The sequence below is a fragment of the Lepisma saccharinum genome, chromosome 8, assembly GCF_977018435.1.
Source record: "Lepisma saccharinum chromosome 8, izLepSacc3.1, whole genome shotgun sequence".
Lineage (NCBI taxonomy): Eukaryota > Metazoa > Arthropoda > Insecta > Zygentoma > Lepismatidae > Lepisma > Lepisma saccharinum.
This window is the reverse complement of record NC_139236.1, coordinates 43,960,855-43,987,653: the sequence shown is the minus strand read 5'-3', so window position 1 is coordinate 43,987,653 and position 26,799 is coordinate 43,960,855. Positions and strand designations below refer to the sequence as shown.

At 35.8% G+C, this 26,799-nt stretch overlaps 1 protein-coding gene across 3 annotated transcripts in view; it reads right to left on the bottom strand.

Annotated features, from left to right (window-relative positions):
• Nucleotides 1-3,260: 3,260 nt before the first annotated feature.
• Eip78C (Ecdysone-induced protein 78C) overlaps nucleotides 3,261-26,799 on the bottom strand; it is a 398,272-nt gene continuing 374,733 nt past the window's right edge. For all 3 annotated transcript variants that reach the window (XM_083126570.1, XM_083126569.1, XM_083126568.1), the window contains 4 exons: nucleotides 19,864-20,027; nucleotides 17,719-17,898; nucleotides 9,748-9,949; nucleotides 3,261-5,821 (listed from right to left, as the gene is read on the bottom strand). In XM_083126570.1, the coding sequence (XP_082982696.1) occupies nucleotides 9,758-9,949; nucleotides 17,719-17,898; nucleotides 19,864-20,027 (536 nt within the window). In that variant the 3' untranslated portion in view covers nucleotides 3,261-5,821; nucleotides 9,748-9,757. The remainder of the gene's footprint in view (nucleotides 5,822-9,747; nucleotides 9,950-17,718; nucleotides 17,899-19,863; nucleotides 20,028-26,799) is intronic.

The window sequence follows — 26,799 nt, the reverse complement described above, 5'->3', positions numbered from 1 at the left end:
GTTTATGTACCGCCAATGCCCGTGTCCCTGGAGGAAGTTTGTGAACGGAAAACTAATGCACTGCAAACCATCACGGTGGACGATCTACAGCGAGTATGAAATGAATTTGATTACCGCGTCGATGTGTGTCGTGTGACCAATGGTGCGCATATTGAAGGATTGTGAATAATGGATCAGAAACTTGGACAGTTGCCACTGCTTACGGTGTAGGTTTTACCCGTGTAAGGTAATAAATAGATTTATTATTAATTTTTATAACCGCACCATTCATTTATAAACACACTGTATATCTGGCACAAGGGTGCCCGCAGGATTTTTCTCGGGGGGGGGGGGGGGTAGCAGCAGTGCACAAAATGGGGAAAACTTGCAGTAATGCTCTCCCTCAGCAGTTAAAAAAAATTCTCATAATTCCCTCTGCAGGTGCCTTGATTCTGGCACGTGAACCATTCCTGATTCAGCAGGGTCTCGAACAAGTGCCCACACCTAAGGCTGGCTCTAGCTCTTGCTGCATATTGTGAAAAACAACAATTTATAAGGATCGTTCCCAGAGAATGGAGGTACTTGGATTATTACCCAGTATTTCCACCAAGTTCCATTCCTATAATTCAGAACAGATGGGAAAGACTGCAACATGTCAACATCCTCATCACATCTTATCCTCGTGCCACCCTGCATGGCGCTGCGAATTAAGCCTTTTTGCTTTGAGGGGGATGCCCACTCAGCAGCGCATTTGTGATTTCATTTCGAGGAGTAGGCTTTTTGGGTATGCAAATGCGCATATGTTACCAGTGCGTAAACCAAACTATTACCTTATGGTTCTAAGCAGGGGTGCCCACAGGGGGGATTCACGATGCACCTGCGTCATGAGAATTTTTGGGGGGAGACAAAATTTTATAGTTTAGCTACCAATTTTATTTATCTTCATACAAAATGGGGGGGATCATTTTGTTTGATTGACTTCTTATTGATTTTTAGTTATGGTTGTTATGTACAGTTTTTCTACCTACCTGTGGGTGATTGCGGCGATGGGATTGATATGAAATACAACCTCTTATGCCTTTAGAATCAGTTTGAAAAGGAGGGGTGAGGCATGGTGTTCGCATTAATACAAGGTTAGTCAAGCAGACAAACTGTTAAGAATAAGGTTCAACACATGAAAGTGAGCTGTGTTTTTCCTTTCTTTAGTGTCTTAATTTCAACTGCAATGAAAGGTATCGAATGTCATGCATCTTTCGATTTTTGGCATCTCGGCCAGTGGTAAACAATGTCTGGCATTTTCTTTCTGGTAGTTCCAAGTTGGCTCGGAACTTCCGACATGCGGACTTCAGTTTTAGTGTTGGATGATGTCAGGCACAATTTGTTTGACATGTATGTGTTCCTGTGCTACGACTGACTGGATAATTGTAAAATACTGTCAGTTTTCAATGTCTAAGGCTTAAGAAAAGCTTTGAAAATTTTTTTTTTTTAAAAAATTTAATCAAATTATCGACATTCAAACAAAAATCAAAACTGCATGTTTATCCAAACTATATTTGTATGGGAGGTATGGTGGGGGAGGAGTCGTGATGAACATTTCTTTTGGGGGGGATTTTGATTAACAACTTTGGGGGGTGCATCCTCAGCCTTGTGTGGGATGGGCACCCCTGGTTCTAAGTACCGGTACTTTAGAAAATTGGTTCTAACTTAGGTAATTAAATCATATGATAACATTTACATGCAATTTACAAACCCAAACTCACCCACAAAAAGAGCTATCGAACTAGGAACACCGAAAACTTGACCAAATTACTATTGCCAAGTTCAAACTTAACGTGCATCTAACCCATCTACAAAGTTTCTTGTGAACACTTTAATACATGCAAAATATCAGCACTATGCCAAAAAAACGTAAGTGGAAAAACTGCTGTCGTCTCGGCTCAGTGAGGTTGTCAGTTGCAGAATCTAGTCCTCCTTAATCTACAAGGTTGCATATTTTTTGGCAGGGAAATCTTTGATGACTGGACCATTAATGGACTAAATGATTTTTCAATTGCATTTGGTATATCAGTGGTTTCCAACTTCAAAAGCTCCGAGGGCCAAAATTATATCCAGCAGTTGATTGGCGGGCCGCATTTTTTTTTGGGGGGGGGGGAATTAAAAATTACAAAGATTGTAAGTACTGAACAGAAAATTGAGGCCGATCTGCTTATTTCATTAAAGTTGGAATGTCCACTTCAATTTCTGTATTTGAAAGTCTCAGAAGGTGAAGCAGTGAAGAATCTGCTAGTCGGCTTCTGTAGCAGTTCTTGATGAACTTCATTAAGAAAAAAAAACACTTTCACACGTGTATGTGCTGCCGAACATCGATGTCATTCTTTGCCCAAAACTACGAAGGTTTCGAAAGCGTTCCTTTGAAAGGTATTCGAAAAACTCGGGCCCCTTTTCTTGCCTAGTTTGAAGGAAATCGCCTTGCAAATCACACAATTCAAGTAGGAGAGAAAAGCTTCTTGTTCTTCGATGTTAACGCCAAGAGGATTGCTAAATAGCTGCATGCTGCTTTTAAGTTCTTCAAAATCTTAAAATCTGGAGTCAAACTCATCCATTATTTCTTTAATATTTGCACTGAATTCAGAAAAGTCCAGTGTTTCTTCATTTTCTGCTAGCCGCCAACAGCTTGGAAAATGGACCAGGTTATTCCTCTCCAAAGTAACATTGAAAATCATCAGTTTATTACGATTCCCTGCAATTCCGCATAGCGAAAAGGTGGGAAGCGGGCAAGTTCATTCCACATAGCGAAGGGGTTGAATGCATGGTGTGAAGAGAACGTTATGTCACTTTAGATTCTTCTGATGATCATTATTAACTGCAAAATCAATTCTGCCTTTGATATTGTCATTCTTCACAGAGCTTCCGTTCATTTAACAGCAAAAATAGAACGTATTTTAATAAAATTACATGAAATTAATGTATTTTGCAAACAGGCTTCGTGGGCCGCAAAAAAAGGCATCACAGGTTGCATGCAGCCCACGGGCCACCAGTTGGAAACCCCTGAGTTATATAGTTAAGGAATTATATGCCTTCAATTCCATTCTCTTTGAGGATGATAGATATATCCTTTGACAGCAATAAAAATAATTTTCTTTTGCTAGGGATAATTTTTTTTGTTAATTTGCACACTGCTGCATGGTCATGCTGACGTCTTCATTTCCTTCTGTACTCTCAACTTCCTAATACACCACAGGATAAGTAAGAAACAAACAACATAATAATTCCAACCCCTTTTATTTCTGCTATGCATTTCTTCAGGGAAAAAAAATACAATACAACAGGGCACAAGGAGAAGTTGTGCAAATTGTCTGGTTACAACAACAATGCAGCTTTAATGGAAGCTTCTTCAAAAGAAAACATAACATCTTATGTTTGTGAATAAACATTTCTCTCTCTTTTTTCTTGTATTTAGTTAGAAAATCACATTAAAATTCAATGATAGAGGTACTCTAGGAGTTCAGTCAACACTCACTGACAAAAAAAATCTGAATTTTCTTTTAGTAAGAAAAATATATCAACTATACTCATAAGCTAATATGCACAACAGGTCAATCTAATAAAATGACCAGCACTATATATACGTATATGTGTACATATATACAGTACAGGAATGACATGAAATTTGTGCAGCCAACTCCTATATAAATACATTTACCACGTAAGAGCTATCACTGCCTGTAATGTCAAACAAATCTAAAGAGTGCCAAGATTGAATTCATATATATATATATTTTTGTTTTTTTCCATAACCACAATGGAATATTGGTTACCATAATTGTAGCCAAGCACAACTGGGGGAGGATGGGAGGGGTCATACTGAGGTCACAGGTTGAGCAGGAGTGGCTTACAACTGCAGGAGATTCTTTTACAACTACTTGTATATAGAATACATACTATGTACATCAGAAACAGCAATATCTGTTTGCTCTACGAGCTTTCAGTAAACCCCACCTATAAATATATTCATCTGCCTTTGAAAGAAAAAAAATTACATACACCCTGTTAAAAATGCGATATCTCTTTTCACACAACTTGAGCACAGTATGCTGCAGTCACACCTATATTATGTTCCGTTCATATAACTCTGATTTTTGATCTTTTTCTATTTTCTTACGTATATTGGAACTGTGAGAATTGAACAAATTCCTCATTTACTGAACATGGAGGAAGATAAAAACTCGAACTTTTCAACATTACTATCCTGTTTTCTCTTTTAATAATTCTTTCCTTTCTGGAAGTTAAAAATCTATAATATATTAACATTATGTGATTATAATTCTCTCTGAACTTTTCATTTCTTTTTAATGTGACCCAAGAACAGCACCTTACAACTGATATTTCTTCTCTCAAACATTTCTGTCTTAAATAATCTAAAAATAAACAACAGGTAAGATAATATTTACATTTATATATAACACATTCTCTTGTAATAAATGTAACTGGGAAAGGTTAATAGGTTGAGTTCAGGGAGTGGCGAAGAACAGTAGAGGCAACACAGGTAAAAAGTATATATATATATATCTATATGTATATGTATATTTTTTTAAAGTACATTTGGCCCCTGAAGCTGAATATATCATATTCTATTTAAAAAATGTTTGCTACAGAAAGCACAATATTATCTACAAGAATCAACCAAGAAAGTGTATAGTGTGCAGTATAAAAAACCACATTGCAATAACATTTTTCTTCCAAGTTTTACACACTAAGAAATCTCACTAAACACAAATATATTTGTATATATATTCATGGCTGGAAAGAATAAAAACATAAAAAAAGTTTTCATTTACAGATATTGGTGTCTAAGCAGAGTGACAGAATGTCCATGCAGTCGGACAGCAAAAATGATATGCATTAGTATACACACTCCCCTTCTGATGAGAAAAACCAGTTAGTACAGTACATACATGTAAGTATTTCAAGCTTTGTACTCTTGGGATACAAACACCTACTTCTCGTGCCTGTGATCCAATCACAGCGTCAGTTTCTTTTTTTGTCTTTTTAAGTACCAAACCTCGATTTTCAAAAGAAAAATCTTTATTCTTCCTCCTACCACAATATTAATTTCCTCTGAGTATTATGTTTGCATCAGTAACATTCATGAACACATTTGTGATGATTCTTTGAACAACCATATTATTTGATATGATATCACTTAGATATGATAATGGTTGACCCCTCATTTTTTGTTACATAGTCACGTTTATGTATATTATATTCTTCAGCAGAGCATCATACCATTCAATGCAGACAGACAAAAATACTCTTTTTTGTTTTCCTACCACACACAATGCCATGATATGTCGCATTTACACAGGATCAAACAGCTAGATCCAGGTCATAGGAAGGATAGCGGATGTTAAATGGCTTGTTACCTTTATCAACACACACATAATAAATTACATTCCACCATGAGAAAAGGCGTCTGTAGCATAAAATATTCTTTTTTTGTCTATGAATGGGGAATAGCATTATACAACCTGCACTAACCATTGAGCAAGAGAGCACTGACTCACTTTCCGCCCCCACTTCACCAGGTTTCCACCGTTGAGCCGCTTTTGCACTGGGATTCATGCTTCTTCGTCCTCCAGTATCTACAGTCGCTCCCTCCTCTTCGCCCTCTCCTCAGAGCGTTTGAAAGTATCTGAACAGACCGTGAAGAAAGCCTATGTTGAATGTTTGGCAGCAGTTCCTGCTGGATGCGTTGAATCTACTGGTGAGGTATGGGGCAGGAAAGGGAAGGCATTGAAAGACAAAGAGTTGCACCGAAGGAGAAAACATATATGGCTTGGTCCTGCAAAAAAATACAAATAACAAAATTAGTTGCGAGACGTAGTTTCGTAAAGATGATTTTGGATACTTGTCTAATATCGGTTTTTGGAAGTATGCTACTTGCAATTTATAAATACACTCTGTCTCAACTATCTCTGAAGCAGACGAATGAAAACAAGTCTCTGTGTAAGTAGTGACATGAGATGGCTCCACCAATGAACACATGAGAGGAATGGGATTGCTTGGAGGGGGAAGTGATTGCTGTTACCAGCCTTTCCAGCAGTGTGTACTGCTTCGCTCTGCCCACTCGATTTCCCCTACTCCTCTGACACTATGCATGACCTAGCTTCAGAGATAGCTGGGACAGGGTATAGTAGGGATGGACCGATATGAAATTTTGGCTGATACAGATAAAGCACCAATATAAAATTTACCAATCCAATATAAAATTCCAAATGATTCATTGACCTCCTTATAAACTGTATGTTACCAGACGAATCAAGCTTTTACAATGCAGAAGAAGCTGCATATTTAGACATTTACTTTAAAAAAAAGTACGTCTCATGGAAATTAGATTTATGTCCATAAAAATTATAACAAAATGGCACAATATTGCACTAAATTGTAAGATATTTATAGATATATTGGATTGATAAAATTATTGGTAATTTTACTAATAAACCCATACACTAATATGCTTATATGAGCCAATACAGATAGAATACCATTTAATCTGTCCCATCCCTAATAAATAGAGAACCCATCAACTAGGAAGCTACCAAAAAGGTCCCTGTGAAAGCACATGGAAAAGAAGCAAATGACAGTGCAGTCCTGTTGCCAATTCTTGGGGAGAAGAGAGAACAAAGCCATCTCAGTCTCCTTCTTCCCTTGTGGCAAAGTCTACAGAATGCAGAAGTTATCAGACAACAAAATTCTGTGACTATCACTTTGGGGACAATGAGCTTCGTCTCTCCTCATGGGGCAGAAGGCTCAAGTACTTTTCCTAGTTGACGAGAACTCTAACAGCTACTTTGTAGTGTCCTCATTACTCACTCACAATTACTTTAATGCAATATTCTCAAAAAATTAGAATGATAGAAAGAATTAATGATTTGAAAACACGTCTGGGGCTGCTGATGGCATTATGAATGCTACCACACTGATGGCAAAGGGTCATAGACAATGCTGGATACTATATTGAGGGACTGTAAAAGTGATTCTGTGCTATGCTTTTCCTGTTTTCCATGGACCATTATGTATTAGTTAGCCAAGATATCACTTTCAATTTTCTTAAATTTGCGTCAAATTATTTTTCGCAACTGATCAGTGGTGGTTGAATTATGATGCATGGCTTGTACACTGTACTTGGTTTTCTATACATACCAGACAAGGTGGAAGCAAAGCCTTGGCCACTGCTAAATAATCCTCCCAGACATTGTTTTATTCATTAATTTCATTTCCAATTTGCGGTGTGTATGTATAAAAAACTAAGTCAAGTAGTTAAAAGTTCACGCAATCATCATGAATCAATTGGAAGATTTCCATTGCTCCATTAGTCTACTACCTCATTGCTAGATACAGAAGGAGCGAATTGACAATATAGAGAAAGTCTCCAATTTTGTTCATTTTCAGTATACTAACTAATTTTGGCCTCCTAATCACGAATCTGTTGTAAAAAAAACGGGGGTCACGTCTGGAAATTTGAAAAAAAAAAGCCAATTCAATTTTTTTTTAATATAGGTGTATATGCGTAGTTTTACGAACGAAATTTTATAAGTTTTATGAACGAAATGTTATAACTATGCTTGCCTAACCTAACTGAACCTAACCTAACCTTCCGTGAATGGTTTGTGGGCCAATGATCACTTTCAATAAGGAATTCCTAGTTTTGTAGCACGTAACCGACAAACAATGTTTCACGGAACATGCCATTTTTCCTTAAATCAGTGGTGGAGTATATGCGTAGTTTTACGAACGAAATATTATAACTATGCTTGCCTAACCTAACTAAACCTAACCTAACCTTACCTGAAATGGTTATCTGTGAATGATTTGTGGGCCATTGATCACTTTCAATAAGCAATTCCTGCAATAATTACCGTGGAATTTCTCTACTCTCAACAACATACAAAATATTGTCTAACATTCTTTTAACAAGACTAACCCCATATGCTAATGAAATTATAGGTGATTATCAATGTGGATTTAAACTTAACAGATCAACTAAAGATCAAATGTTTCACATCAGACAGACACTTGAAAAAAAGTGGGAATATAATTAAAATGTCCATCAGCTATTCATTGATTTAAAAAAAGCATATGATTCGGTCAAAAGAGATAAATTATATAATATATTAGTAGAGTTTGGAATACCTAAGAAGCTTGTTAGTATGATAAAAATATGCACCAGTGAAACAAAGTAAAATTCGTGTGGGTATTAATGTGTCTGACAAATTTACAATTCATGATGGGTTAAAGCAAGGAGATGCATTATCTCCACTGCTCTTTAATTTTGCCATAGAATATGCTGTTAGGAAGGTAAAAGAAACTAAAGAAGGACTAAAATTAAATGGTGTGACTCAGTTGTTAGCATATGCAGATGATGTAGACTTATTAGGGGATGATATAAATTCAATTTAATTTTCAAAACTGCTAAAGAGATAGGTTTGGAACTTAACAAAGAGAAAACTAAATATATGCTTACAGGCTGAAACCAAGTGTTAGGTAATAATGAAAATCTAATTATTGATAACAACTCGTTTGAACCAGTTTCCAAATTCAAATACTTAGGAGTAATATTAACAAGTGAAAATTATATTAAAGAGGAAATAAAAAGTGGGCTTAATTCAGGAAATGCATGTTACTTCTCTCTTCATAAACTTTTATCTTCTCGTTTAATATCTAAGAAACTAAAAGTTAAAATATACAAACAGTAATTTTGCCTGTAGTATTATATGGATGTGAAACTTGGTCCCTTACATTGAAAGAGGAACATAAATTGAGAGTATTTGAAAATAAGATCCTTAGGAAAATATTTGGACCTAAAAGGGATGAGGAGACAGGTGAGTGGAGAAGGTTACATAATTTAGAACTACATAATTTGTATTCGTGTCCAGATATTATTAGAATAATTAAATCAAGAAGACTTAGGTGGGCAGGCCATGTGGCACGAATGGGAGAGGAAAGAGGAGTTTACAGGATTCTTGTTGGGAAACCTGATGGTAAGAGATCTGTAGGAAGGCCAAGACGAAGATGGAGGGACAATGTTGAGATGGACCTAAGGGAAATCTGTAGGGATGGAAAAGAGTATATAGAACTTGCTTAAGATAGGGAGAGATGGAAGGCCTGTGTTGCTGCAGCCATAAACCTTCGGGTTTAAGAAAGCTAGAGAGTTAGTTAGTTAGTTAGTTAGTTTTGTAGCACGTGACCAACGAACAATGTTTCATCACTACAGAACATGTCACTACAGAACACGCCATATGGAGAATTATCGCGGTAAATAACAATGTTATTTTACAACTTCTACACTTAAATGTACAATTTTAACACACGACCCCCACATTGTAACTCCAGATACGTCACCAGGAGTGCATAAGAAGTGAGTATAAGAAGTAGAAAGTGAATTACAGACTTTCTCTATATTGTCAATTCTTACTGATACGGAATATCATGTACTATCTAATTCATTGAGCACAGAAATCAATTTTATGCTAGCTTTCACATCAGTTTCTGAACCTCAACAAAGACAATACACTGGAACCCTGATTTTATGTTCCCGGATTTTACATTTTCCCTCATTATACATTCAATCTTGATGGTCCCAACATAGCAAAATGTTATAAAATTTTCATCAATTTGAAAGTTTCGTGCATTTTAATATTTTTCAGCTTGGTCCCCTGAAAAACATAAAATCGAGGTGCCACTATATGACATACATGAAATACATACCTTCTCTTTATCACTGAAGATCCTCTTCGCATTTTGGAATGTCAAAGATTTCTGCAAACAGCGGGGGAAGCTTTAACTTTGCCCAGTTCAGACGGAACCAGTTGAGATGTTCAGAATGCTTTGCTCCAAGGTTTCGCAATTCTGGCAGCTTCATGAGTAGATTAGGATACAAATGGGTTTCACTTGCATGGTTTCTTGCCACCTGCAAAGGGAAAAATTTCACATGTTTTAGGCAGAGCGTGGTTCATTCTACAGCAAGGACTGCGACTGTATTCCTTATTGAAGAAGATAGTTACTTAACAACTTAAACACATTAACATATTGTCGTGTGAGAATCAGAGGGACGTAACTTCCAGTGGTAAAGGAATGGGGGATGGGGGGTATAGGGGCACATTATACCCCCTACATTTTTTGAGGGGTACAGTACCCCCTAAATGTGTCCTTTGGCTGACAAAAGAGGAAGGAACTACAACAGGTTCACCTGGTGAAGGAAGACCTCTGAAAAAACGATCCCATCACACAATACAAATGAAGGAAGGGCCAGTTCATAAAGTGCGCAAATATTGCAAGTACTGCTATAAATTTGTCTATGAAAATGAAGGTCAAAAACAGCAGCAAATAAAGTGAGGAAGGTTGTTTCTTTTTGTGAAGGGTGTGAAGGTAAACCACATATGTGTATTCCTTGCTTTAATAAAGTTCACATGGAGTGATCAAAGTTTTCAAGTGTTGACTGAAACTTTTCAAAAGTGTTGTGAAAACATTTGCAATGCAGTAGTGTAACTCATTTCTTTAACAAAAATATGAATATTATGTATTGTATGTGCTGTATTATATTTTTTCCTATGTTCCCAAAACATATGCCATTGTATGAATACATATTTAAAATGTATGCTAAAGATTATCCTGTAAGTTGGTGCATATTATAAAAAATATATAAAATAATACAAAAATATAAAACAATATTTAAAAAATAAAATGAAACATATATTTCACATAATTGGTGAAAATAGCGTAAAGGCAACAAATGCAAATATTGTACCCATTCTTATAGGGACGCCTCGCCATAGAGTTACATAGGTGCAAAAAGCCTCAGTGTTTATGCACCAATACCACTGTCTAATTATATATACAAATACCACACATAAATTAAAAATAAATAAATATATTAAAATGCTCTATTTAAATAATGAGCGAAACAGGTTACTTACCCATAAGACGTTCTAAGGAATATACATGCTTCATATCAACAATAATAATAAATATAAAAAAAAATAGCTTTGCTGCTTATAGGTTGCCAAAAATGCATGTGCCGTTGGATTCTAGGGCACCGTGCCGGTCCTTTCCAATAATAAATATGCTTGCGCGAAGGACCATTGGGACCAACGCAGCCTCGTAAGAAATTTTGATGTCGGGGCCCATGGGACTGGCACGGCAGTTAACATGTTAAACTTATTCTATTACATTGTGGTACTAGTTCGCTTCATTTGTGCTCTTGGAAACCTTTTTAAAGGGATGGAAATTGTTTTTAAAAGAGTGTGAGAGTGTGAATAAGATAAAGTTTAGCAGGAAATCACACTGCAGGCTAACTCTCCTCTTGTGTTTCAGAATAATATAGGATGACCTTCTTTCCTTTCGATTTTTCAAATAGGGTTTTTCTAAAGTAAATATTTTCACAATTGTCAGAAACGAAATTGTGGAAATTTTTACGACCTATGAAATTACATAATTACATAAACTTTTCATATTCCATCACTATAAACAGAATTTATAATTTTCTCATTTTACATACATAAATGCATTGAAAATTCCACAATTTTATCAATTAAATTATTTATAAGATACTTCTATTTCTATTTAAACTATAGATCCAGTCCTGATTACCCTATCTGAGCATAAAGTGAATGTAAAATAAGTTTTGACAAACTTCTGAATCAAGACCAAAACTAGAGCAAACCCAAACAAGAACGAGAAGGACCTCTTCATACAGGAGACAAATGGAGAATATAGAAACCTGTGTTTCTGGTGAACTATTGTCAAACATCTATAATCTTGTTGAGATAGGAAATGCACTAAGTCTATCCCTCCCTCTGATAAAATCACAAGTTGCGCCCTGTTGAAATGCCTAGGAAATATCATTGTTCCATTTCAACTAAGAAGGATATTGAGATGAGTCAAGTTAATTAATAAAATCAAACTATAAGAAAATTATATAAATCGGGTGAATACACAAGATGTTCCTGTAGGTTTGATGTTTTGCCAGTAGCTTTGTCAAGGGCACTGTGGTGTTTAGATTTGATCCATTTTGTTGCGATTTTTTCTGCATCAAAGCAATGCACTGGAGGTCCAGTGGGTCCGGACCCCCGCAAATTTTGAAATTACTATGATTCATAATACTTCTCGATGACACACATGATGTAGCAGATACAGAACAATTCTATCTGTCTGTATGGTTTGTGGATTCTGAAAATAATATCCACTAAAAGTTCTTATGTATCACCAGGGGTATCCACGGGGGGAGATTATGATGCAGGCTGCACCATCAAGATTTTTGGGGGATTATTTCCCTTCAAATAATGTAAAATTCAACATTTTTATATTTTTCCAAAATATATGTAAAAATTTTACACGGTATCCAACTCTAGGTCTTAGATTATGTAATGGAAATTTTGGTGGGAGGATTGTGTATTAAATATAAATCGACAGATATGAAGCTCCTGGTAAAGTGTTAAATCTTAGATTGTCAAGGAATTTCTGTAGTGAAGAGAAAATTCCAACATTAAATTTTGGAGACTGTATTTAGCGATATAGTATCCACACGTTTTCGACCCCGAATATGCCAAAAGAGAATCTGGAATAGACTAAATATCTGAGGATCCTAGGAAAGTATTGACACGCCATTAAATTAATATTCTTGAAAGCCTGCAAAGAAACGGATGTAAAAATTTTCTTGCGAGCGAATGCGTGCTTGGCGCTTTACTGAGGTGAATAAAAAGATTTATACTATAGGTGCATTACAAGACATAAGCAATATTATCAATATTCATTAATAACATCAGTTCTTAAAATATAATGCTTAGTGTTGGTATACTGCTTAATTTAAAGCAGGTGCATCATTTGGAACAAGAAGCTAAGAAAGAATTACTTTCAGTAGACATGCTGTTGTAATTAAATACTTGGATTTCAATATGGTTTGAGGGCATGAATTAGGTGGGGGGAAGGGATAGGCACCCCTGTGTATCACACTGGGTAGTGATATGTCAGCTGAAAAATCTGACATCAGTTCTTGTTGAACAATGTCACATACTTTGTCTTGACATGGAAAAATTCATGAGTCAAGGTTATGATGAAAGTGGCAGATTTAATGGTGTGCAATCAACAATACCCAAAAGGAAAGTGTGTGCACTCTGCCAGTCATACGGTAAATGTAGCCCTGTCTTCAGCTATGTCAAACTCTACCGTGAGGAACTGTTTTGGTACTGTAAGTAAAGTTTCTTTTTGTCAGAATAATACATGCAGTGATGAAACACTAGAAACAATATATTGCATTGTGAACCAGGTAGTAAAAAAACACTATTTGTCAGTATGTGCATGTCTAGTAATTATTATTATTAATATTGAATAGGATAGTATTATTAATATATCACTGTTATAACATTGTCTTAATTTAAAACTTTATGGGGCTTATAACATGCATTGGGAAATGGGCACCCCTGGCTGGACCCTCCCCCAAAGTTTATTTCTGGATTCGCCCCTGCCTGCCTGCACTATGTTAAACCTTATCTACCAAGGGAAAGTAAACTGTCCTTGCCCCAACCAATTTTGGCACTTTGCCCCCCAGTTTTGGAACCCAATTGTTAAGTCTATGTTGTTTATGTCCCCTGAAAGCCAAACTACAGGTGGATAACGTTATTATTACATTTAAAATTCCTTTATTGATTTTTCACCACTTGTTGCAAAATTGTTGGAATATCTTGATGATTTTTAGGCACTATATGCCATGAATGCATTCAAGTGAATTCAGCTCAATTCGAGTTCTTTGATTTTTTTACTTAAACCTTTCCAATCAATAATTTAGCACCATGCATCATTAAAGTGTTTATCGAACCTATTGGCAAACAACCAGCACGGTTCGCAATAAACAATAAACAGCATCTAAAATAGATGAGTAACATAACCAAAATCTCTCTGGTTTTAGTGCTAGCATAATAATCAAAGGTTGAACTATTTAGCTAATGAAGGTTTCCTTCTAATCTGATAATTCACTTTCTAATTTTCTAGTAATTAACATTTTCTGTTTGTATAAAAATATTTGTTTGGTTGAAAATATATTTTAACGCCGAAAAGAAAACTTTGTGAACTATCAGTCTTTCTTAATCTATCATTCTTAATGTGCCCCCAAAGCTCATGTGCCCCCTTGCACAGTGAGGGGTGCAGGGGTGTTATTTACGCCACTGCCTCCATGGAATGTTGCAATGTGCCTGGTATAGTTTTACCTTTCATATACCCTACTATAATTGTATCATAGATTCTGTTAAGTTTATGTAATGGTTTGTGGTACAATTTCAACCATTTAATTGTTCAAAGTTTTATCATTATATTACTATCATATAATTTTAATGGAAATTTTGAGAAAAATTTGTTCCTTACAGAAGTATGCTTGAAAATACATGCAGTAGTGTTACTGATTATAAATTTCGACATTTTGTACTTCGAAGTTTATTTTTAAAATTATTATTTCTTAAGGGAAGATGTGTCAATTTCACACTATTCCTACATTTCCTAGAATTATATACTTACTGTCCTACTTTTTTTGGTTATAATGATGTGCTATTCTAGTTTTATTCTACAAGAATTTAAAGATGAGTGAAAAATCTGCAGGAATCCCATAAGTATACAGAGGCCAATGGGGAGACAAGCCATTTATTGTAGGTAAGAATACATATTGATGGTTGCAAACATTGCTTTTAAAGAATGGAGAGTACTGCCAATAAAAGTAGTAAACTTTAATGTTGCTTTCTTAGCTCATAATAATGGCTATCAATGTAGTTTAATTTCATGCATTCTTTCCCTAGATTTAATTTTAATTATGAGTATATTGTACAAGAACACAAATGCCAATATCACACATACAGGATGATTATAAAGTCTCGATCCATTTTTGAGAAAAAGAAACTTGAGATTAGAACAAATGTATCAGAAGCGTGCGGTAAGGAAAGGCAGGGCAAGCGCCGCTTGCGTTGTTTTTTAAAACACTTTTGATATTTAAAGTTCGTGTTTTTCAATGCATCTATACACATTAGAATAGAATTTATTTACTATAAGATATTTACATTGCAGAATTTTCATGTCCTCTATTTTCTGTTCTTTTGGCTTGAAACATAAACCGGCTACACCCTTGACGACGTTGGGCGATGCGGCACGATTGGCCGCGTTTAGAAGAAGATGACTGCTCGCCTTTCTCCCCGCTTTTCGAGTGACTTATGCAGTTCTTGCATGGACACTGTCCATCCCCGTTTACGAGGAAAAAAGACCGAGGGCAAGCAACACCAAGACCGCATCTGTCTTTGGCAAGGGTGGTGGAAATAATTCGTCCACACGGCCACAAGTGTTGCTAACTTCCAGAATTTTCTGTGCATCTGTAGCACCACCTAACGCGGTACGATTTTCATGTTTGATACTCTATGTAATTAACAAATTACATTATGAAGTTAGCCAGTGATCACAAGTCGTATGCTATTTATAAGAAATGAAATCACAGCCGGTACTTGAACATATTCGTCATGTAGTCGGTTACTCGGAAATATGGAGGGTATGTAACACTGCAGGTTAGGGTGAAAAGGAAGGTTAATTAAGAAGCGTGGATGCTGCTGTTGCGTGTTGTTTTTTTACTGTGATATTGTGCTGTTCTTTTCTGTTCTTTGTGTCGTGTTTTTGTACCTGGTGTAAAAGTACATTGAACATTTCCGCCAGGGTTGACATACCAGAAGAGTCATCAATTTGCAGTACTGCAGGTAAGGCCTTGATTAGGGACCTTCTTTCAAAACCATTCAGTTCGAGAACATATGGTGTAAAGTTGGAGCTTGTGATTGTGAGTCGAGCGACCGTGTCCTGAACTGTGCACAACGAAACCAACTAAGAAAGATGGGAAAGTTTTCATTAGGCAGTTTAAAACATCTCAGTACAACAATATTATGTGGTAGCAATGATTTTAATAAATTATTTTGTTGACCATGTGTTTTGTTCAATACAAATTTAGGAACAAGCTACAATGACTTGAGCAATTTTTGTAATGCAGTGCAAAGACATGAACGTTCCCAGAATCACATCTGCGCGTGCATCCAACTGAAGACAAGTCATGATTCATAATTCTAGCCAAGTAAGAAACCGAATCCCGTCCGTTTATTTAAGATCGAAACTTTATGCTAATAGGATGTTTATTATTTTTAGGGTTAAAAAAGAACGTAATTTAATTTACAGTTGCCCTCAAATATCAAGTAAATCACTATTTTCTTCATGGTTGAAATTTACAAGTTTATATCGAGAGGCTTTTTTCTTCTTTATAAACCTGCAGCGAAGATTTGATTTTACGGTATGTATGCACTTCACACACTCAAGCCCGATACTTCACCATTATGCACATTATTGTAGATAGGGATGTGTGTAGGCTTATATTATATTTGAAATTGTTATAATTAACCAAAACGAAAAATTAACCCATCGCTTGCCTATCACGAAAGGTCACGGCACGCCCCTGAAATGTATAGAATAAACTCCCGAGTACATGGTAACACATAATCAATATAAGATAACACAAGATAAGTGGTGTACAGAATAAAATCCATGAAAGTGTCACCTCAATGTACTTCCAACTTGCATATCTACACATGTATCCCAACGATGCACCATTTCACCAAACACCTTTGAGATCATTGTTGATCACAGCGAGCTGAATATGTTGGTGTAGGTGTTGAAGAGATGTGATTTTCACCCTGTACACCTGTGACTTGATGTAGCCCCATGCGAAAAAATGAATATGTGCGAGATCTGAAAATTGAGGTGCCCATGTGCATCGTAATCACCTACCAACGTAGCATCCAAGTACGAACGAACAGTGTTTGCAAAGTGAGGTGGGGCTCCATCCTGTTGGAAAACTAAGGTTTCCAAGATGCCATCCTGCTCCAATTCCATCATATCAAGATATGCACTGCTTGTCACTGTGTACCCTGTGAAGAAAAACAGCTGTATGACTTGGACTTTGTGATCCCCAAGCACACATTGACTTTGGGGGTGTTTTGTTTCTATTGGAGGACTTCATGTGAGTGTTCATTGACCAACATTCTGCAGTTGTGTCGGCTGACAGTTCCACACATGTGGAATGTTGCTTCATTACTAAACAACACATATTCCATCAAATCCTCTTCCTGTAACACATTGTTATACGATGAGCGTAGTCTTCCCTTTGTAACCTGTGCACCACTTGATGATGATGTGGCCTTCTCTCTCTTTTTCTTATTAGGTTGTAATGGAGCATCTTCCACACAGTCGGTTGTGGTAACAACAGCTCCCAGGTTCCTTCTTCTTGATGCTTTTGGACTTCTGGTGATGGCATCTTCTATTTGATGCACCGTTTTGGCTGCTACGCTGGGCCTTCCTGAATGTTTAGCATCATGCACACTACATGTTCACTTGAAATTTAAAAATAGTAGCCTAATATTAGCCCTGGTTTAAGCGGGTTTGTAAATTTTCCTTTCGAAAGTTGCCTGGACAGCTTTGAAGCTTAATCCCCTTATACGACCACACACCACAGCTATTCCCTCTTCAGTAATCAGCATGTTTCACATCACATACGAAAGGAGAAATCTGCCATTTTCACAAAAATGTATCGAAACTTTATAATCACCCTGCATACGCAAGGCTGCCCTTCTGTGGACATTATTGTATAAAGGATTGTTGAAGGAAACAAGAACTAACCTGCAGTTTCAGAGCTTCAATCAGCTGATCCTGGCTCTGTTCCACATGTTTCTGGTCAGTGATTGCAGGTCGATCGGCAGTGAGAAGAACGATGGCAGAAAACAACCCAATTTCTGTGTCGTTAAGATTCATATTGTTGAACGTAGTTGTAAAATTAAATAACGAAGAAGCAAATTCATGCTGAAAAAGAGAGAGAGCAAGATGTAGACTCAATTAATTATTAGCAGCTTGTAATTTATACAATGTAATATTGATTCATTTTACCCTCATGCAATGCAAACATAGGATCATTTTTATCTTTTATATTATTATTGTTGTCAGGTTTGATCCCACTTCCCAATACTCATATTGTTCCTGTACTTACCAAACAGCATTATATACAACCACCATGTACTATACAATTATGTTTTATAGGGCAACGTGTAGGTTAAATGTATGTACTATATTGAATGTTGGATGAAGGATAGTGTACGTAACGTGAAACAAACTTGGAGATCCTAGGTTTGAACTCTTATCAATTAAAACGTTTTTGAACAGAGAATTTAAAAGTTGGAAAGGGAATTTCAGACTGACCCAGGAACAACACTGGAAAGAGGACACCAGAAGTTAAAATTGAGGGTTCAAGGGTGGGCTGCAATACCAAGAATTAAACCAGTTTCGCTCAAATTTCAGAATTCCAAATGTTTTAAAATTCTAGATCTATTGTTTCAGCATTGTCTCCCTGATGTATTTTTGTGAAATTGCTAATATTTTTTTTTTAAAATGACTTGCAGATTTTGGTTTCTGAACTTCCATTAATCCAACATACCAAAAGGTTTGGGGGGGGGTTGAACCCTAAGCCCCCCTCTAAATATGACCATGCCTCACAGGCTACTCGTTTTAGAAGACCGTTGTTTAAAATAGAGAAAACACGTGCCAGAAGTATTAATCAAATGCATTAAAAATAGTTATGTTGGCACGAACCATAATATTGATTACAAATGGGGCTTTATAGTGGGGGGAATGGGAGGAGACCAGTATGCACAGATGTTGTTACAAGTAGTAACCATCAACCATATCTTTATGTGCAAGAATTTAAAATGAGATTGTGATACTGGTGTAGATTTTCTGGTTCTAAAACATTTTTCATTAAATTTATCAACATAGCATTTTTTTTTTTTACAACAAAAATAACATTGCTAGAATACTGACAAGATTTGCATCAGATTAAAGTCACATGTGCCATCATCGATTGAACTGATGACATCTGAATGCATGAAACGAGTGCAGGCAACTTTTGAAAAACATGAATGGGCTCAACTCAAATACTTAATTTTATACTTAAAATAATAGATTTCCCTGCATGGACCTTCAGTGATTTCAATAACCAGTTCACTATGATAACAATGGGCAAATTATTGGGTGAGCTTAAATCCCACAGTCTCACATAATTTTGTGCCATCTCATGAAGTTATACTTGTATCGTGAATGTGTGTATAGTAAAAACTAATAGAATATTCACACTTTCTAGAATGTTCATGTAGCCACTCATGGCAATTTTATTTGTGTGTTTACATGTGTCTTTACTTCTTCAATCCAATGTTCCAGATTCTTCCTTAATGAATTTTGAGAATAAAAACATTTTAAAAATTTAAAAGAAGGTTAAAATTAGAATGCAGGATCGTGTTGAACACAGAAGTTTGTTGAAAGCAACACTCATGTTGCGTGAGAATATAAGGCAAAAGGTCTCAACCTTAGTACAACAACGGCATTCAATCTGATATTTCACGAAGTTCACTTGGATTTCTCAGGTCACTTGTGAAGGCACAGAAGGCACCACAGTTGATAGTAAAAGTAATGTTGATAAAATGGTCGACCAAAATTTGCAAGTTGCAGGTGAAGTGGAAGTGGTGAAATATCTGATTGTATTCCATTGATGCACCAAGGTGAGATTTTTTCTAAATATAAATTTGGACAAAACTACTCTTCTGGAGAGGTTATTTTTTTTCCCAATTAAGACTGTCCAAGTTTATTCAATGCAAGGAAGTTCAGAAAGTTAATGCCTTTCTTGTGTATCATCTAATTGTGTTTGTTGTATATCTGGAAGTAATGCAAATTAAGAGTGAAATTAAGAAATTTCAAAGGAAACTGGATACCAATACTTACATCATACATAACATCAATTTGTTGTCTAGTAACATAGGTGCCATCTGCGAAAGTTAACGTGTTGTCTATAGAACTTGTCATTCTTGATATATGAGCTAGCCAAATTTCGAAAAAACCTACTTTTATAAGAATTAGTTGGTCATCTTGACTGAGCTCACAGAACCCTGAAATAAGAACAAGAAAATACAATTATGATGGAAATTTATATTTGCATTATTTATACTAATTTAATATGCACTGTTCACTAAGAAGAAAACTTGATGTATATTTTTAAAAAAAGTGTACCAAATGTCATTATCTATTTAACAAAACAAGCCAAAACATCGAATCTGTGTACATTTTTATGAGAATCAACATTCATCAGTTCTAAATACTCATACACCATAAATCTCCAAGGGATATTTACAATGCCTTGATCAAATCCATGTATATTATGGGATATCCATTAGATGTCCATGGGATATCCTGTCCTGGATATTCAGAGAATCTCCCATCCTGGATATCCATGGGATTTCCAGGACTGGATTCAAAAATTAACATGCATGCTTCTGTATCCACAGAAAGATTCATTCATAGTGCTTAGTCATTCAGCTAATTATGTTAAGACTCAGACCGTGATACAGTCTTAAACAATAACTTGCAACCATCCTCTGAAGGCATGGTGGTGTGCGACCCATCTGCGCAACAAGGCCGGGTGAAATCTCCTTTCCTATGACTCTTTGTGTCCACGCCAGTTTGCATTGAGGAAGTTCTAATATGTGGAAGTGTGCACCAACTTTCTAAAAACAAGTTTTTTTTTCATTTGCATTTTGCTTGTTTTATTCTTTTTGTGTCTTCTTTTTGTATCTTTCTTTGTTTGTTATTGTACAAACATTTAGTATGTAGTATATATTTAGTATGTATAAGTATTCAACAGGGTTAGGTGGTAGAACAGCCTCAGGCTGAACCTCGCCCTTTAATAAATGAAATTGAAATTTAAGAATAAGCTCAAATTCGGTTCATACTCTGCTTATCATGAATATGCGTGTGAATATAAAAAGTTTTTATTCTGTGTCTTTTTGTGTGTGTTGGAGTGCATGCATGTGTGTGTTGGGGTGCGTCCATGTGTGTGTGCATTTGTGTGTGTGTGTGTGTGCGAGAGAGAGATAGAGAGAGAGAAGTATATGTTATAGCCATACTTGTGGATGAGATCTTTGGTATGCATAAATCTAGTCCAGGAATGTTATTCTCATGTCCAAAATATGTGTGGCAAATATCAGGACAATTTCGATTAAGTCTAATTCTAGTCCAGAATGTACTTTTATAGATAATCAAATTAAAACATCCCACTAACACCCCGTTCACGTGAACCAAGTTGCACTGATGTCCAAAACATATCCAAAAGTGATCTATGGAATGTCCAAGACATGTCCAAATATAATCCATAGAATGTATGAAAATGGTCCGTGAACTGTCCAAAATGTACCAAAAAATTATTCACAGAATGTCCAAAACATATTCAGAAATGATCCACAGAATATCCGAAATATATCCTTCCTTGATATCCAATAGATGTCCCCTGGATATTTCTGTGCTGTCCTGTATGGGATAGTTGTGTTACAAAAAAAAAAGTACACCGAATTTTATGTTTTAACCTACATGGCAAGCTAAAAGTTGTGCTACACTTACGCAGTGGTCAGAAGTAGCGAGCTACTTGTAGCGTCGCTACTGTAGCTAGCTACAAAATTTGTAGCTGTAGCTGTAGCGACGCTACATTTTGAAAATTGTAGTTGTAGCGGTAGCGAAGCTACAAAATTTCTGTAGTTGTAGCGAAAATTTCGCTACAGCTACATTTTTTCTCAGCATTTTGAGATGAATTTTGAATGTGGCAACAGCGTCAGAAAAAATCGACAATAACCCTTAATTTTGCAGGAGGTTCATAAAGACAGTCTATTACATGGAGATACAGATTATCTAGACTGTAGATTATAGATATCTGCGTAATTTATTTAATTAGTATCTGAATAATTCACATATCCAGATAACTAACTGACATATATGAATATATTCCTGCTAACAGCTACGTTTTTTTTAGCTGCATCGCTATTTTGGGGAGAAACATGCCTCGTTTGCTGCACCACTGGAAAAAAGTGCCTCATTTGCGTCACCCCCGGAACAAATCCTGTTGATATCCATGGTGTAAGAGACACCAAAATGTCATTAATTGCTGTGTAAGACGCAACTTGCAGTACAGAAACGAGCGATGGATTTTCCACTGCACTGACAAAGGAATAGTGCCAGCAATAAATGGCTCAGTACGCTAACAGCATTGATCATCGTCAGTATATAGGATCTCGCCAGCAATAAATTATTGTTACAAGAATGATAAGAGTTTCTGGAATTACAATTATTTTCGCGATAGTATTTGCTCACAAATTTAAGTTGTTTTAAGTCCACTTTATGCACGGTAAGGTTAATCGGACTGGACCTACACTTTAAAGTGGGATCCGAACCACTATGTGCCTCCACCGGGTATCGAACCCAGGACCCCTTGAATACAAGGCGATGACGTTACCACTGCTCCATCGGGGAGGTCTTTCTTTAGTTAATATACATAGTTTTCAAATTTATATATTTCTCCCACTTTTGCGTCACTTTTCTGTAACTTTTGCTAATCATGACATCATCATCCTTCGCCGTTTCCTGCCTCTGGCTGGGTCGGCATAGAAGTCAAGCCTCTCCATTTTTCTGGTCTCCCACCACTCCTCTCTTTCCACAGTGTTCCAATCTTGTCCTCTTCTCCTAACACTCTCCACTATCTGCTCTTTCCACTGACATCTTGGTCTCCCCCTTGGCCTTATTCCCACTCCTTGTGCATGGTAAGCTCTTACTGGTAGTCTTTCTGCACCCATCCTCTTCATGTGTCCGAACCACCTTTTCTGTGCCTGATCTATCCTGTCATGAAGCTTCACCACACCCACTGTCTGTCGGATCTCCTCATTCCTTATTCTATCCCTTCTAGTCTTCCTCAAAAAACTCCTTAAAAATTTAATCTTCACTGCCTGCATCTTTTCTTTGTCTCTCTATGGCATTGTCAAAGTCTCTGCTCCATATGTAATTATTGGCACATAGTATGTGTTATATATTACCTTCTTGCATTTCATAGGTACATCCCTGTTCCATATTAATCTTCGAACGCTTTGATATAGTCCACCATCCATTTATCCTCTTCTGTTTACCTCCTCATCTATTCTTCCACTTCTCTCAATTATGAAATGAAGGATAAATGGTTTATTTAATTATTCTCTTATCTATAGTCGCTTTCTGCCACTTTCGGCTAATTGTGAGAACGAGGAAGAATGATGAATGATGAGCAGTGTGGGGAATGGAGAATCTCATTCTCCCAACTTGGCGTTTTTCCTAGTTTTCGTTTTGAGTCCATTTTATGCATAGATAAGCTGATCGAAACTGAATCCTAACCACTATGTGCCTCCGCTGAGTATCGAACCTGGGGCCCTTTTGTAGTCAAAGGGCTCCAGGTACTTTTCATTCAAAATGCTGACTTCATATCAGTCTATAAAAAATGAAATATTTATTCTAAAGAAAAATATGTTGATGTGAACATAAATACGTAATCCTACCAAATTTTATTTGTGTATAGTTGTAATCATTAATTTGGGTAAGACCCTAATTGCAATATTCATATATCAAATTTGAATTGATATGCCACTTGCATAGGTATGGTATTCTCAAAAACTATAGTAAAAATAAGTAACTGAAGTAACACTGCTATCAAAATTATCGAATTACTGGAATCATGATAATAAATAACAGAATCTATTTACCAGTAGGGGATTTTTTTAATACCCATATGGTTGTTTTCTTTTTTTTATGCAGTAGCGCAAAAAATAGCGAAGTAGCGAGTAGCGAACAGGAGTAGCGTAGCGAGCTTCTTTTTGGTAAATGTAGTTGTAGCTGTAGCGAAGCTACATTTTGGAAGAGTAGCTGTAGCTGTAGCGAAGCTACTTTTAAAATGTAGCGTTCTGATCACTGCACTTACGTAATGAAGATATCCACTTTACCCGAATTAAACTACAATGTATCATTTATTCAAATATAAGTATAATCTAATCTAACCATTTAAATACATGAATATTAATATAAACTGCTTGTTATTTCAACAAATAGATAAAGAGTTTAGGAATCAGTAATGTGGTCAGGATTTTCAGACAAGATAAGATAAGATTTATTTCCATCCACTTGATCATATGAGTACAAATAGCACTATGATATGAGATAGGTCAATTACATGTGTAATTTTGAGTACAAAGGAATTAACACATACTTAAGCATATTAAAAGTATAAAGAGTATAGTATAAAATAAAAATAAAATAAAATTACATAAAATTACATGTATAATTTTGAGTACAGAGGAATTAACACATACCCTCGAATGTATGTTGGTCCCCTCCCCCAAAATGTACAAAATTTTCATTTCAATCAATTAAACAATATGACACTGCTACTACATTAGTTTAACAGTCACGAGACAGTCTGATATGATATGATATGATTCATTTCCATCCACTTGATCTTATAAGTACAAATAGCACTATGATATGGGATAGGTTAATTACATGTATGATTTTGAGTACAAAGGAATTAACACATACTTATGCATATTAAAAAGTATAAAAGAGTATAGAATAACTTAAAAAATAGAAGAAAAATCAAAGGTTATGGCTATTAGTGAACATAAAATGGAAGAAAAGGTGGAGGAGGACATGATTTGTTTTCTACTTTATTAATATTGTATTTTCCATGTTCTCACTTTATCCTACTTGAAATGTGAAGCAAAGGGGAGATATAAATACAATCAATGCCCCTAGTGTTGAAAGATGAGGGGAAAGCTTTCATGCAGGATGTGAATGGACAGAGAATATTGATGTGCTGTTTTGAACAAATACATGTGTTACATCATTGCTTCAGCTAGTGACCTGATTTTTCTATCTTTCAGATTTTTTATTACTACTAAAACATGATAATCCAATCCCTAAAATATAATCTGCTGTGTTCAGTGTTGCCAACTTACATGGGCCTGTGGGGGTCTAAGCCCACACAATAATTTGCCATGTTATTATTATCATTATATTTATGTAGGTATTACATGTTATTATTGTGTTTGCTATCATGATTCATGGATTGCTTACTGAAATCGGTAAATAACAGATTTTTTTAAAAAAAAATAAGTGAGGAAGGATTGTTGGTGTGTATTTTAGTCTAGTCAAGTGGCTCGTGTTCACTGTTTTCGAGAAGCCAGATTGTTGGCCCATTTGATATGGTATGCTGTGCAGTGGCAACAATGAACAAGTGTTGAAGGAACAAATCAGTTGAACAAAGTTTGGGTCTGCATCAGGCACGTATCTAGAAATATGTTTCGGGGGGGAGTCTGAACAATTGTCTCCGGAATAATTATAATAATAACAATAATAATGATAATAATGTTTAAATTAAAATTATACTAAATCAAATTAATACTAATTACAATACATAAATTAATATTATATTATTATTACATGAATAGGTAAAAAGACTGTATAACAATATAGATATAACAGTGCATATTCATTACGTAGCTTACCTGTAGTTAAGATCGGACTAATTTACATAAAAACAAGTGCCCTGGCAATGAATTAATGTCAAATAGATTAATAATTGAATATTTATCGAATAACAAAAATGATGTTACATGTAGTTGGAGAAAAGTAAGTTTCTGATTAATATCTTATGCATATTATTTTGAGTAGTAGTGTACATAAATCTTCTTTGTAATGTCATTCAAAGCCCTATGATCCCAATATAATCCTTGCCTTCTAAAAATTTCAGAGGAAATTAATAACCATATTTATGCAACAAATGCTAATATTTTAATTACTCAATTTTAGTACTTGGCAAGTCTTTTGGGGGGTCCGGACCCCTGAACCCCCTAAATATGTCCTTCCTGTCCTTCAAAGCCGTATGATCCCAATATAATCCTTGTCTTCCAATAAGTTCAGAGGAAATTATACAACAAATGCTAAACGAGTATTTTCATTATTTAATTTTCGTACTTATTAAGGCTTTCGGGTGTGTGTGTGTGGAGGGGGGAAGGTCCGAACCCCCTAAATACGTCCTTCCTGTCCTTCAAAGCAGTATGATCCCAATATCAAACATATCTTCTTAAAGTGTATATTAAATATCCTTGTCTTCCAATAAGTTCAGAAGAAATTATACAACAAATGCTAAACGAGTATATTTTCATTATTTAATTTTCGTACCTAATAAGTCTTTCGGGTAGAAGGGGGCAGGGTCCGACCACCCGAAATACGTCCTTCGTGTTCTTCAAAGCCCTATGATCCCAATTAAATCCTTGTCTTACAATAAGTTCAGAGGAAATTATATAACAACGGCTAAATGAATAAATTTTTCATTATTTAATTTTAATACTTCATAAATCTTTCGGGGGGTCCGGACCCCCTGGACACCCCTAAATACGTCCTTGGTCTGCATGGACATTGGTATAATGTGGTTTCCTTAGTGTCATTTATCATAAATTTGTAATCAGGCGCCTGCAAGTAGACAATCCACAGACATTTCCTCTGCCATGAAATTTCAAAAAGTTCTACCAGCATTCTTTGTTTCCTATTCACCCGTTTAATTTTGGGGGATCGTAATTTACACTGGGCAAGAGTTTTGTGGATGAAAATAAACAAATGATGTTATGTAAAATATGCAAGGAAGCTGATGTTTAAAAAGCTATAAGGTTCTTCCAACATATGGAACTTTTCTTAAATTTCTTCTGGCTTTTCCAACTCACGGTCACAAAAAACATCCATGCTGGGATTCAAACCCAGTACCCCCTGGACACTGTCATATTTGATTATATGTACACACACACACACATAAATTTGCAATTA